General features: G+C 41.9%; 1 protein-coding gene across 4 annotated transcripts in view; it reads left to right on the plus strand.

Annotated features, from left to right (window-relative positions):
- Positions 1-14321, plus strand: part of ICA1 (islet cell autoantigen 1) — an 86885-nt gene that overhangs the window by 59937 nt on the left and 12627 nt on the right. For all 4 annotated transcript variants that reach the window (XM_073333852.2, XM_073333853.2, XM_073333849.2 and 1 more), the window contains 2 exons: positions 9039-9136; positions 11644-11693. In XM_073333852.2, coding sequence (XP_073189953.1) covers positions 9039-9136; positions 11644-11693 — 148 coding nt within the window. The remainder of the gene's footprint in view (positions 1-9038; positions 9137-11643; positions 11694-14321) is intronic.

Raw genomic sequence — 14321 nt, forward strand, 5'->3', positions numbered from 1 at the left:
TGCTGTAGTTACTTTAATATTTCATTAATTCCTGTTTGTAATTTTTGGTAGTATAATTCCTAACTTCCTGAATTGCTCACAGGCGTCTGGAAGTAGAGTGGGTCCTGAACTGGGGAATCAGGAGACCTGGATTCCAAGCTCTGCCACGAACTCACATAACTTCTCTGTGTATCAGTTTGTCTATCTGTAAAGTGGGGATGATGCTACTGACTGACTACTTAGAGCTCTTTGAGATCTCTGGCTGAAAAAGCACTGTATAGGGATTATTATATTCGGCTGTCTTTTTCTTATGTATGTCGTAGAATATCAGGGTTGAAAGGGACCTCAGGAGGTCATCTAGTCCAACCCACTGCTCAAAGCAGGACCAATCCCCAACTAAATCATCCCAGCCAGGGCTTTGTCAAGCCTGACCTTAAAAACTTCTAAGGAAGGAGATTCCACCACCTCCCTAGGTAACATATTCCAGTGTTTCACCACCCCCCTAGTGAAAAAGTTTTTCCTAATATCCAACCTAAACCTCCCCCACTGCAACTTGAGACCATTACTCCTCGTTCTGTCATCTGCTACCACTGAGAACAGTCTAGATCCATCCTCTTTGGAACCCCCTTTCAGGTAGTTGAAAGCAGCTATCAAATCCCCCCTCATTCTTCTCTTCTGAAGACTAAACAATCCCAGTTCCCTCAGCCTCTCCTGATAAGTCATGTGTTCCAGTCCCCTAATCATTTTTGTTGCCCTCCGCTGGACGTTTTCCATTTTTTTCACATCCTTCTTGTAGTGTGGGGCCCACAACTGGACACAGCACTCCAGATGAGGCCTCACCAATGTCGAATAGAGGGGAACAATCACGTCCCTCGATCTGCTGGCAATGCCCCTACTTATACATCCCAAAATGCCATTGGCCTTCTTGGCAACTTCTCGTGCACTATAACACCTAAGTCCTTTTCTGCAGAACTGCTACCGAGCCATTCAGTCCCTAGTCTGTAGCGGTGCATGGGATTCTTCCGTCCTAAGTGCAGGACTCTGCACTTGTCCTTGTTGAACCTCATCAGATTTCTTTTGGCCCAACCCTCTAATTTGTCTAGGTCCCTCTGTATCCTATCCCTCCCCTCCAGCGTATCTACCTCTCCTCCCAGTTTAGTGTCATCTGCAGACTTGCTGAGGGTGCAATCCACACCAGCCTCCAGATCATTAATGAAGATATTGAACAAAAATGGACCCAGGATCAACCCTTGGGGCACTCCACTTGATACCGGCTGCCAACTAGACATGGAGCATTGATCACTACCTGTTGAGCCTGACAATCTAGCCAGCTTTCTATCCACCTTATAGTCCATTCATCGAGCCCATATTTCTTTAACTTGCCTGCAAGAAAACTGTGGGAGACCATGTCAAAAGCTTTGCTAAAATCAAGGAATAACCCGTCCACTGCTTTCCGCTCATCCACAGAGCCAGTTATCTTGTCATAGAAGGCAATTAGATTAGTCAGGCATGACTTTCCCTTGGTGAATCCATGCTGACTGTTCCTGATCACTTTCCTCTCCTCTAAGTGCTTTAGAATTGATTCCTTGAGGACCTGCTCCATGATTTTTCCAGGGACTGAGGTGAGGCTGACTGGCCTGTAGTTCCCCAGATCCTCCTCCTTCCCCTTTTTAAAGATGGGCACTACATTAGCCTTTTTCCAGTTGTCCGGTACCTCCCCCCATCACCATGAGTTTTCAAAGATAATGGCCAATGGCTCTGCAGTCACAGCCGCCAACTCTTTCAGCACTCTCAGATGCAGCGCATCCGGCCCCATAGACGTGTGCTCGTCCAGCTTTTCTAAATAGTCCCGAACCACTTCTTTCTTCACAGAGGGCTGGTCACCTCCTCCCCATGCTGTGCTGCCCAGTGCAATAGTCTGGGAGCGGACCCTATTTGTGAAGACAGGGGCAAAAAAAGCATTGAGTAGATTAGCTTTTTCCACATGGTCTGTCACTAGGTTGCCTCCCTCATTCAGTAAAGGGCCCACACTTTCCTTGACTTTCTTCTTGTTGCTAACATACCTGAAAAAACCCTTCTTGTGACTCTTAACATCTCATGTAGCTGCAACTCCAGGTGTGATTTGGCCTTCCTGCTTTCACTCCTGCATGCCCGAGCAATATTTTTATACTCTTCCCTGGTCATTTGTCCAATCTTCCACTTCTTGTAAGCTTCTTTTTTGTGTTTAAGATCAGCAAGGATTTCACTGTTAAGCCAAGCTGGTCGCCTGCCATATTTACTATTCTTTCTACACATTGGGATGGTTTGTCCCTGTAACCTCAATAAGGATTCTTTAAAACACAGCCAGCTCTCCTGGACTCCTTTCCCCCTTATGTTATTCTCCCAGGGGATCCTGCCGATCAGTTCCCTGAGGGAGTCAAAGTCTGCTTTTCTGAAGTCCAGGGTCCGTATTCTGCTGCTCTCCTTTCTTCCAGGGTCCATATTCTGCTGCTCTCCTTTCTTCCAGGGTCCGTATTCTGCTGCTCTCCTTCTTCCCTGTGTCAGGATCCTGAACTCGACCATCTCATGGTCACTGCCGCCCAGGTTCCCATCCACTTTTGCTTCCCCTGCTAATTCTTCCCAGTTTGTGAGCAGCAGGTCAAGAAGAGCTCTGCCCCTAGTTGGTTCCTCCAGCACTTGCACCAGGAAATTGTCCCCTACATTTTCCAAAAACTTCCTGGATTGTCTGTGCACCACTGTATTGCTCTCCCAGCAGATAGGGTGATTGAAGTCTCCCATGAGAACCAGGGCCTGCGATCTATTAACTTCCATGAGTTGCCGGAAGAAAGCCTCGTCCACCTCATCCCCCTGATCCGGTGATCTATAGCGGACTCCCACCACGACATCACCCTTGTTGCTCACACTTCTAAACTTAATCCAGAGACTCTCAGATTTTTCTGCAATTTCATACTGGAGCTCTGAGCAGTCATACTGCTCTCTTACATACAATGCAACTCCCCCACCTTTTCTGCCCTGCCTGTCCTTCCTGATCAGTTTATAACCATCCATGACAGTACTCCAGTCATATGAGTTATACCACCAAGTCTCTGTTGTTCCAATGACATCATAATTCCTTAACTGTGCCAGGACTTCCAGTTCTCCCTGCTTGTTTTCCAGGCTTCTTGCATTTGTATATAGGCACTTGAGATAACTCGCTGATCGTCCTTCTTTCTCAGTGTGAGAATCCCTCCTGATTCTTATTTACTATCCCACATTTTACTCTGTGTTTAATTTATAATGAAAGAGGAGCCAGGGCTCAAGCAATTTTTTTACATTTATAACTGATGCAGCAAGCCCACAGGCGCCGCCGTGGTGATGAACTGCCAGGTCCAGAGGTGATTAAGCTCTGATTTTACTCACTAGGTGGGATGGTGGGAATGGTGGTCCGAGCATATCATTTTACCCTCATGGGGCACTTCCTTCTTTACATTCATCTGCACTAGGAACTTTTGTAGCCATTTTTCAGCACTGGTGTCATCAATCAGCTATAGTAAAAGCAGGTTGCAGACCTTTTTACCACTTTGCCATTGAAACCGTGTTGAGTTAGCGAACACAGAGGTAAAAATGCCTGTACCCTGGCTTTGGTAAAGCTTACACCTTTTATAACACTGGTGTTGAAAAGTGTATAACAATTTCCTAGTGAGAAGGTCTTTATTTTGGACAGTAGGACTGGGAGGGTATCCATATACTTTCCCTGGCCCTCTGCCAGTTTGACAGCTGTCCCTCACACTGAGCGGGGAAAAGAAATAAGGCTGCGTGGATATATAGCTAATTCTCATTCAGCTGCTGACATAAAGCCATTCAATTTTTTTTTTTTTAATTTCTTGGGGAAAAAGAAGGAAACCACAGTGGGACAAAAGCTCCTTTCATGGTCTAGCAACAGATATCCCATAATTGTCTCATTGGCTGGGTCTTCATTGTGGAATTATAGGAAATGATTGGCGTCTGAGCATCGGGGTTTATCTAGGTCAGGTGTGAGCAGCCACACTGCAAAGCCAGACTTGAGTGACTGTGTCATCACTGGTGCTGTGCTAACTAGTGTGTGTACCTAGGGTATGTGGGGGCAGATCCTGTGGTTTTTTGTGCCGTAGTAAGATGATCTGGTCTATGATTCTTTCCTGGTGAATTGAGAGAGAACTTGTCTGTCCTTCTGCACACGTGGGAGGAATTGTGGGAAGGCACTGAAGGACTATCAGCACTAGAGTGGTTTAGCCTATGTACTCACTGCAAAGTGGGCACTTACCAGCTGAGGGGTTAGCCTACAACCCCAAACAAGCCAGCAGATGTGAACAGTAAGCACCACCAGACTCAGCTGAGATGATTTTGTGTGCAGTCAGGAGCTGGGTTAGAAGCAACACCTGAGTAAGAGTCACTTCCTACACATTTGGTTAAGGCTACAAACATTAGTTCTTTACCCTAGGGATTGTTAAACCCATGTAACCAGTATTAAACTGGCATAAAAGAGTCCACACACAAAAACTGTACAAATTTAACTTTTTATTTTAACATTTAAATTAAATTGGTGCAATTTCTGTGTGAAGACAAGTTCTAAGGAATGTAGTGTGTACAGGGTTACACAAAGTATATTCCTGATTTTACACTGGAGGGGTATAAATGAGGCAAGCAAGAAGATTCTGTTAATACTCTGAGACTCGAGTTTCAGATACAGGCATACCAGTCCCAGCAGGAGCACCGCACATTCATCTAGTCAAAGCATATGATCCTATGCAAATTGCTTATTCTGAACCAAATAACTTTGGTTTAGTGTGCGCAGCTTCAGTGACTTCAGTGCTTATTATACTGTCTGTAAGGTAAGAAACAACATGACACACAGAATGCCAATCACTATTGTTTCTATACTTGTTCACAATTGCAATCACAAACTGTGAATTTACATTCAGTAAACCAGACTGTTAACCGTTGTTTTCTTAACTAAATTTATTTTTGTATTAAAATATTTGCTAAATTCTCTAGCCCTTTTGTCTCTTTCATAAAAAAATAAGTGCTTTTAGTGGGGAGAGAGAAAGGGGAAAATACTGAAGTATTTGCTAGCAGAGTTCAAGACAATATTTCCTAAACACAAATGTAATTAAACTTGGATATTGCATTAAAATATGGCTACCATTTTTAAAAAAATTGTTGTGCAGCATAATTTCCCTTTTAATTGTGGACTTTCAGTGCTATATTTATTTTCCCAATAGAGGAAATAGTAACTTCCATTATTATTATTCTGTTACTTTTTGCAGACACTTGTGAGCACCATTTCTGTTTGGCATTTCCCATTGTGTGCTGATCCTGGAACCATGAAAATGTATTTCCTGAAACAGTCTGAGCAACGATGGAAAATGTTAGCTTAGTATTAGAGCTTCTAAGAGGAAAACACCTATTTAAAATTTATGTATATAATTTTCCCAGGGAATACTGAGGATTTTTCTTTCCACCTTTGAATCATTAAAGGGAGCATGGGTGCTAATCTGGTATTGCAGTTACCATGTTATGGTAACCGCAAACTTTTTGGAAATCAAAACAGTTAAAAAATCATAGTGCAAGTTTTATTTATTACATTCCAATAAAAGTTAAAATGAAGGACTGAATGGTTCAGGGAAACGGTATTGGAATATGGAGGGTGAGAGAGAGACGGTCAGGGAAAGGGGCCCTAAAAGCCCCATGTCTGGTTGGCAGAGGATTTCTCTTCTGAGAGCACTGCAGAAGACAAATATAAGGCTGCCTCCTGAAGACCCCACAAAAGCCCTGGCACAGTGCATATGGAGGAGGGTGGGCCTGAGAGAAAGAAGGGCATGTCAGGGACAGGGCCATACCACACTGCACTGCAGAGGTTCCCGACAGTGCTGTGGCCCATGCGGCAAACTGAGGAGGCTGCTGTAACTTAGACAAGTCCTCAGGGCCTGTCAGGGGCTCCTCAGCCTTTGGAGGAGCGGAGGATCAGTAGGACGCAAAGGTGATGTACAGCCACCTTTGCCCTCTCCCCATCGCGTTCTGTGCTGTGCCTCTGAGATGTATCTCACGAAAGCCTTTAGTCTCTTGGAACCTAGTCCTGTGCCTATTTAAGTCAATGGAAAAACTCCCTCAGACTTCAATGGTGTAAGAGCTGGTCTTTGGTCAGTGGGTTGAATGCAACCCAGTCATTACCATCTGTTGTATGGTATCTGTGAAATACAAGAGTGATTTCATTCTAGGTGCCAGAGGACAAGTCTCCATTTCCAAAATCCACAAAGCCCCTCGTAAATGGTGCTGATTAATGCCCTTTTTGGCAATATAAGCAAAGGGGTCCCGGACTGAACTGGAAGAGGGAGTAATCCCACGAGGTTCCATTTGCAACACAGCATGAGAAGCTTGCACTACTGCTGCATGTGTTTTTTCTATTCTTTAAACATCTCGAGTCTCCAATGCTTTTAATCCAGCACTAAATTAACGTAAGCTACTTTATAGAAAAATAAACTTGGGATAAAGAAAACAAAAACCTTGCAAGATGTAGCTTTATGGCAAGCACATTAACTTGGTTCCTAAAACACCAAAGGTAAAATAAGTACAACTGGCTGCCTTCAAATAAACATGGACCAAAATTATATAAACAGGAGCTAGAAACACCCCCGCTAGTGAATAATCTGTTCAGATCAGCAGGAGAGCAGTAAAAAGAAACTAAACTAGATAAGTGGGAATGTTTTCCACATGGCAGATCAGCTGGTGACTCTAACTTTCCTTTGTGATCCTGTGGGGAACTTGGAGCAAGAGCTTTCCCTGGTTCTACTATTCCGGTGATGTATGCTAGCATTTTATTAAGACTCTGGACACAAGTTATAGCGGTTCTCTACTCAGTGTGCTTCTCACAAAGTGTGTTCTCTCTTAGCAAAAAATAAATAAATTATCCTGAATATCAGCAAGGCTTACAGTAAAGTGAACACTTTAAAGTGAAGTTGTCAGAAAAGGGACACTAAAAGTGGCATTTACTTACCCAACAGATCTTCTTTTGTGGGTATTCCAAATCATGATAGCTGCTCCATTTGTTTTTTTTGTTATATTCACATAATGTGTTTGGCACAGCGCAAGATACAAATATAAATCCTGATCCTGCAAGACACGCTTACATCTGCACAGAGCTCTGTTGAATTCAGTGCAGTTCTGCACAGGCACAAAGATGCACTCTCACAGGTCCAAGTTTATGATCTGGGCCCAAATCTACAAAGGGACTTAGGTATTGCAATGCTCAGCATTGTAATCTCTGACTTTTAGGACTGTTGCCAGCTGAGTGGAGCGGCTGCCTGTCCTGGTGCAGCCGTGCCACCAGCCACCGGCACTCCAGGGAGCCAGGGGGGAGGCGATTGGATAGAGGGCAGGGCTGTGTGGATAGGGGTAGGGGCAGTCAGAGTGTGAGGAATGGGGGGGTTGATGGTTGAATGGGGGCAGGGGTCCTTGGGGGGCAGTCAGGAAGGAAAAGAGGGGTTGGATGGGGCGGCAGGGGGCAGTCGGGTGGGTGTTCCAGGGGCGGTCAGGGGACAGGGAGCGGGGTGGGGGGGTTGATTGGGGCAGGAGTCCGGGGGGGGGCATCAGGGGCGAGAAGTTGGGGGCATCAGGTAGGCAGCAAGGGTCAGGCCATGCCTGGCTGTTTGGGGAGGCACAGCCTCCCCTAACCAGCCCTCCATACAATTTCCGAAACCTGATGCAGCCCTCAGGCCAAAAAGTTTGCCCACCCCTGGGTTAGAGAGATGCCTAAAAATGGGGTCCACAAAAGGCAGCACACTATGTGAGGAGCCACCTAAACTAGCTGATAGCAGATAACAAGGAGAGGGATGTATCCTAAACCCCACTGATTTTTAGGGAGTTAGGCACCTAAGTCCTGACTGGGGGGAGCTGCCTATCTCTGCTTGGGATCCACAGCTGGGAACCCTGTCCTGGAAGGGAAGTGCCTAAGCTGTTTCTTGCAAGAATGGTGATGGCACACACCTGTCTCCACACACAATGGCCTTAGGATGGGGCAAGAAAGAAATTTCCCTTGTGGCCAATGACTGGAGCACTCACCTGAGATGCGGGAGACCCTCTTTCTTGATGAGGAGAAGGGGTTTGAGCATAGGTTTCTCTCCTCTCAGGTGAGTGCCTGAACCACTTGGGTATGGAGTTACTCTCTCTGGCCCAAAGCATATTTAATGATTAAATTATTTATATATGTGGAGTAGTTTCCACAAGAGAGAATGAGGCAGACCCACATCAGAACATCCCAATATGTTTAATGATCACGTATGTAATTCACGTATGTCACTGATTTGTGTATTTTTGTCTGCATGCCCAAATTTGGGACCGAGGAGATAAACATGAAACTCCCAGATGCTGTTACTTAAGACATTTATTTTTCAGTGCACGACAGTGCTTTCAACTCACAAAATTTCCACTTTAGCAGCCTCACAAAATCTGCTTCAATTATAAAATAAACACCAAATAGGTTTTGATGAAGTACAGTAACTGGAGGTCATATAGTACAAGAGTTTATCACTGAGGACACAGGTGTGGCCTCTTATAGTCTTTGCACATGAGCTAAGTTGTCAGGGTACTGTAAATAGCTGTGCCAGAGAGAGGAGATGAAGAAGCAGTGTGAAGAAAAACAAATGGGTTCATTTTATTTTTTTATTCTAGCTCATCTTCACACACACACAAAAACCCAGTGTGTGGGCTGCGACTGGAACAGATTTTTCTTAAATACGTGTTGGAAACAGAATATGAGTTTAGCAACAGCCAAGAGGCCTCCTTCAGAAATGAATGGTCAATAAAGGAAGTGGTTGCTTCTTTTCATGTTGTTTGTACTGTAGCTCTGCTTTAGTGAATAATCTCTAACATTTTTTTACTTGCAGAAATTTTCTCTCTCTGATTCAGACTAGGCTCCAGTAGCATGAAAGTATTTTCTTGTCTTATGTGGACTCAGCTGGGCCAGTTTAATGTTACGTGAAATAATATCATTTCCCTGACTGTCTACCCTTTTCTTTTTCATTTATGTGTTGATCATGATCTAGAGCTTACAAGATCCTGTAAATAAATTAACTGAGAGAGCTGAAAAGGAGGAGGATTTGCAGACTGCAAGCACCAAATCAGTGGAGGATCAGGAGAGTCAGTAAGTCACATCTCAGAACAATGTAGTTTTTTCATCCATGCTGTGCTTTCCAATTTATCTTTGGGTTTGTCTGTTTTTTTAAAGGTTATTGTGCGGAGCCTGTCACGCTTATAAGTGTAAATACAGGCTCACTTTATTTGAACACTAGAGATTTGGACAAATAGAGATGAAAGTGGAGGAATTAATGTAATACTTTAGTGTATATTGGAGAACTCCAGCCAAGCACAAAAGTTTTGTCGTAAACTAAAAGTGAGCAATGTAAAACAAGTACAATTATGCCGTTGAATTAACTGCTTTTTGGTTTACTCTTTCTATTTAATAAAGGGGGGAAATGCAGAAAACTGAAAAATAAAGAGAAACAGTGAACAACTTAATTCAAGAGAAATGATAATATTGCACTCCATCCTTTGTCCCTTTCATACCCTCTTCCTTGCACCTGGGAACAGGAGCTGAATTCTTGCTTGCTTTAAGCACTGATTAGTTTTTATGATGTATACAGCATTGCCTACTAATCCAGTACAGCAGCAGGTACTTTGTAAAGAGAACATCTAAGTGAGCTGATTCTGTTGTTACTTGAGTTACCTGTGGCTCTGAGGTGAGAGGGATATATGAATTGGATGTATGTTAATCTTCGGAGCGGCTGATCAAAGAATGGGAGAACCGGAGGATGAGATGTGATCCCTCTCCTATGGACACATCAGGATTCAGTTGTGAGGGCATATAGTGATGTAATCCTGGTGCCACCTGTTGTTTTGACCATCCAAATAAAGTACCTACGTAAGGATCGGATGTCAAAAAATTAAGAACGATTTGATTGCTAGTTACTGGGTTTTGTTTGGCTGGTTTTTAGAAATCTTTTGGAAAGACTGTTGCATTTGTAAACAAATAAAAGAATCTGAAGACATTACCCACTAGCTAACAGGTTTTAAGTGAGTCCTATTTGGGTGTTAAACAGGTTAGAAAGGACACAGCCAAGTGACCTTGTGCAGATGTCTTTTTTCACAGCACTATTGTGAATCCATTGCTTGTAATGAGACACTAGTAAAGAATCACGGAAAAAAAATTCTCCTTAAACTGAAGAAGGAACTTCTAGAATAAGGAAAAGAGTATTAGGAATGAGCTAGTTAGTACGTAGTCCTATCTTGAGTGCAGGGGACTGGACTAGATGACCTCTCGAGGTCCCTTCCAGTCATACTTCTATGATTATTCTCTGAAGCTTCCCCAGTCCCCCTATTGCCTGAATTCCTGCTACAGTTTAAAAACAAAAGCAAAACAGTACACCTATCCTGAGTGCTTGAATCGTGGTTCATGCAAGAGGTCTGCTTTGATACTAGAGATAGTATTGTAGATCTTGCCAGAAAATACATTAGCTGTCATGTAATAGGCACACTTGCTTGTGTCATGGCTTTTTTCAACCCTCTGTAACAGAGAAGAAAGAACAGTTTCCCTCTGTCATTTTCTTCCTTAAAACAAAAATATTAATAACTATTTCTAAGGCTTTAGAAAAAATAAGTATAAATCCCCATCAAATCACTAAAGCCTTTTAAAATATATTTTAAATATCTGACTTTGCAGGGTTGGAATTGAACTCACTAGCTTGCTTAATGAACTTACATTACTCTCATCAGGTCATTTATTCTTCTGGTATTCAACTATGAGATCATTGGTTTAAGTCAATAAGACAACCCCTTGGCCTTTCTGCATTTGACAGCTGTTGAATTTTACTTATGTTGTGAACACAAGTTAAATTAGCACGGCTGGGGTTTTTTGTTTTGTTTTTAAATAATCTTAGGGCTCGTCTACACACACAAATTGTACTGCTTTTACTATACCGGTATAGTTAAAGCAATGCAACCCCCACTACTGTGGATGCAGTTATATTAGGCATATATAGATAGCTATATAGATAACTGCATCCATTTGTTAAAATATACCACTAATCAAAATGGTTATAATAAAAATTGTGTGTAGACCAGACCTTATGTTGTCTGTTCAGACCATCAGCACTGTTGATTCATTCTTTCCAAATCTATGCTAACACTGACATGGATGTAACTTGACGAGTCAGTGGACTTGCACTAGGAGTGAATCTGGCCCATACTATTTAATTGCTGCCATAGACCCAAAGGGCAGAATGCAAAATGTTTTCGTGGGGGATGGTTATAGCTCCTTAGTGTTAAGTGGGCAAAACTAATCTGGATGCACAGAATCCGGTTGTATATTGTCCATAACAGATTTTTAGGTAGATAAAAATGGGACTTAAGCCACTTGACAGTTTCTCTTCAACCCACTTTAATCTTTAATAAATTTTGCAGACAAAATATTAGAAGGCAACAACTTTACTTGGGAAGTAAAGGGATTAATGTAAATTACTGTTTTATTGCTATTGATGTAATGTTATTGTGGTACAACTGAAAAAGGAAAGGTATCCAAAGTTCTACCTTTTACAAGATATGACACTAAAACATAGAAGTGTGCTCTTAATTTTTTTCACTCTCCAATTTAAGGTTGATTTCATTAGATGAGGAAAACCACAGCAAGGAACCAACCTATTCAGGTATTATTTTATATCTTAATCTTTCTCAGTTGTGTTGATCTATGTAATGTATGTATTACTTTCCTCAAGCTATTTCATAGAGATTCATAGAATTAAGCCCAGAAGGGACCATTACATCATCTAGTCTGAACTCCTGCGTGTCACAGGTTATTAAATTTCATCCAGTTGCTCCTGTTGTGAGACCAATAACTTGTGTCTGCCTTTCTGGAAGACGTGTTTTAGACATCCAGTCTTGATCTGAAGAGATGGAGAATCCATTACTTTCCTTGCTAGTTGGCTGCAGTGGTTTATCACCCTCACTGTTAAAATTTTGTGCCTTATCTCTAATTTGAATTTCTCTGGATTCAGCTTCCAGACATAGGTTCTTGTTATATAGTTTTCCACTAAACTAAAGAGCCCTTTTAATATCCAGCATTTTTTCCTTTTGGGGGTACTGATTCACTTTCCTGGTACACTGAAAAGTGACTTGATTTCAATCTTCTGTTTGACAAACTAAACAGACTGAAGTCTAAGTCTCTCAATATAAGATATTTTCTTCACCCCTTGAATTTGCTGGCTCTTTTCTGCACTCTCTCCAATTTTTCAACATCCTTTTAAAAATGTGGAAACCAGAACTATGCACAGTATTCCAGTATTAGTCTTACCAATGCCAAGGATTACGTTAGTCCTTTTTGCCTCAGCCTGGCACTTGCAGCTCATGTTGAGTTGCTTGTCCGTTATGACCGTAAATCCTTTTCCGAGTCACTACTTTCCCAGGATACAGTCCCCATTCTATAGGTATGGCCTGCATTCCTTGTTCCTACCTGTATAATCTTCCATTTGGCTGTATTAAAATGCATTTTGTTTCAATAGGCCCAAGTAAAAGGTGATCCAGGTAACTCAGCATCACTGCTCTGTCCTCATACCTTTCTGCATATTTTTGTCATTTACAGATTTTATCAACAGTTGTATTATAGTTACTTCCAAATCATTGATGAAAATGTTGAATAGGTTCTAGTATAGTATTGATCCTGTGGAGTCCCAATAGAAATGCCTCCCATTCAGTGATGATTCCCCGTTGGCAACTGCTTTTTTGAGATCTGTCAGTTAGCCATTTTTTAATCCGTTTAACCTGAGCTTTATTGGTATTGTATGGTGCTCATTTAATCAGAATGTTGTGCGGTACTAAATCTAAACACCTTAGAAAAGTCAAAGTATATTACCGCCATGCAGTTCCCTTTATCAATCAAACTTGTAATCTCATCAAAGAATTAAATCAGCTTTGTTCAAGAAGAACTATTTGCCATAAAACCGTGTTGACTGACAATTTAATTATATTTCTCAAAAACAACAAGGAGTCTGGGTTTTTTACCCACGAAAGCTTATGCCCAATAAATCTGCTAGTCTTTAAGGTGTCACCGGACTCCTTGTTGTTTTTGTGGATACAGACTAACACGGCTACCCCCTGATAATTATATTTCTGTCCTTTTAATTCTTTATCAATTAAATTCCATATGAGCTTTTCCATTATTTTGTCTGGATTTGACGACCAGCTAACCAGAAACCAGCCCATGCGATCCTTCTTCCTTTTTTTTAATATTGGCACATTAGCAAACTTCCATTCCTTTGGAATTTCCCTGGTATTACAAGATGTATTAAAATTTAATATCCGTGGGCCAGAGATCTTCTCATCCAACTCTTTTGGGTGCAAGTGACCTAGGCCTGTTGATTTTAAAATGTTTATCCCTGGTAGATGTAGTTTACTCAGGCCCAGATCTTCAGAGGTATTCAGGCACCTAACTCCTATTGAAATCAAGTCACCATTGGTGTCAGTGGGAGTTAGGCACCTGAATATCTTTGAGGATCTGGGCCTAAGTTTCTGATGGACCAGAAAGTACTTCATCATCTTCATATGACACAAGTACGCAATCCTGCTTCTTTCCAAATACCAAACAGAAATATTTATTGAACACTTTTGCCTTTTCTCTTCATTATTACCAGTTTTACCATCCTCGTCTGGCTATTCCCATTGCTAGGATTTTTATTCCTGATCTACTTAGCCTCCTTTTTATTGTCCTTAGCCCTGCAGGCATGGATTTTTTCTGTGATGTCTCTAGCTTCTGCTATCAATTTTCATAAGTTCTCATTTATAACGAGTGCTATCTAAGTCCCTTTATTCCATTTGTCATATTGCTTTTTAAAATCTCTAATTGCTGCTTTCACTTTGCCACTGGTCCCAGATGGGCTTTTAGCCAAAGTTGACATTGTTTAATTGTGGCTTTTTGGCCATCTATTAGCTCTTCCTTAAGCACTCCCATTTTCATTCAGATTTTTTCTGTTTAAGTTTTTCCTCCAATAAATTTTCTTAGGCAATCACCAACTTCCAGTACAGTTACTGATTAATCTTTATCCTTCATTATGAGATCCAAAAGAACGTTACCTCATGTTGGGTGCAATACCTTTTGTGTTACAATAATTATACAAATTTTCTAAACTGTTTTACATGCTGGAGGTCCCATGCAGCCAGCAGTATCTCCACATTGAAGTCCCCCATAATATTTTTTCTTTTTCACACCTTACGGACAGGTGTTTAAGGAGTAACTGCTCCTCCTCTTTCCCTCAAGGCCACACCCCCTTGCCAAGCCAGAA

Source organism: Lepidochelys kempii, chromosome 2 (genome assembly GCF_965140285.1).
Source record: "Lepidochelys kempii isolate rLepKem1 chromosome 2, rLepKem1.hap1, whole genome shotgun sequence".
In the NCBI taxonomy this organism is placed as follows: domain Eukaryota; kingdom Metazoa; phylum Chordata; order Testudines; family Cheloniidae; genus Lepidochelys; species Lepidochelys kempii.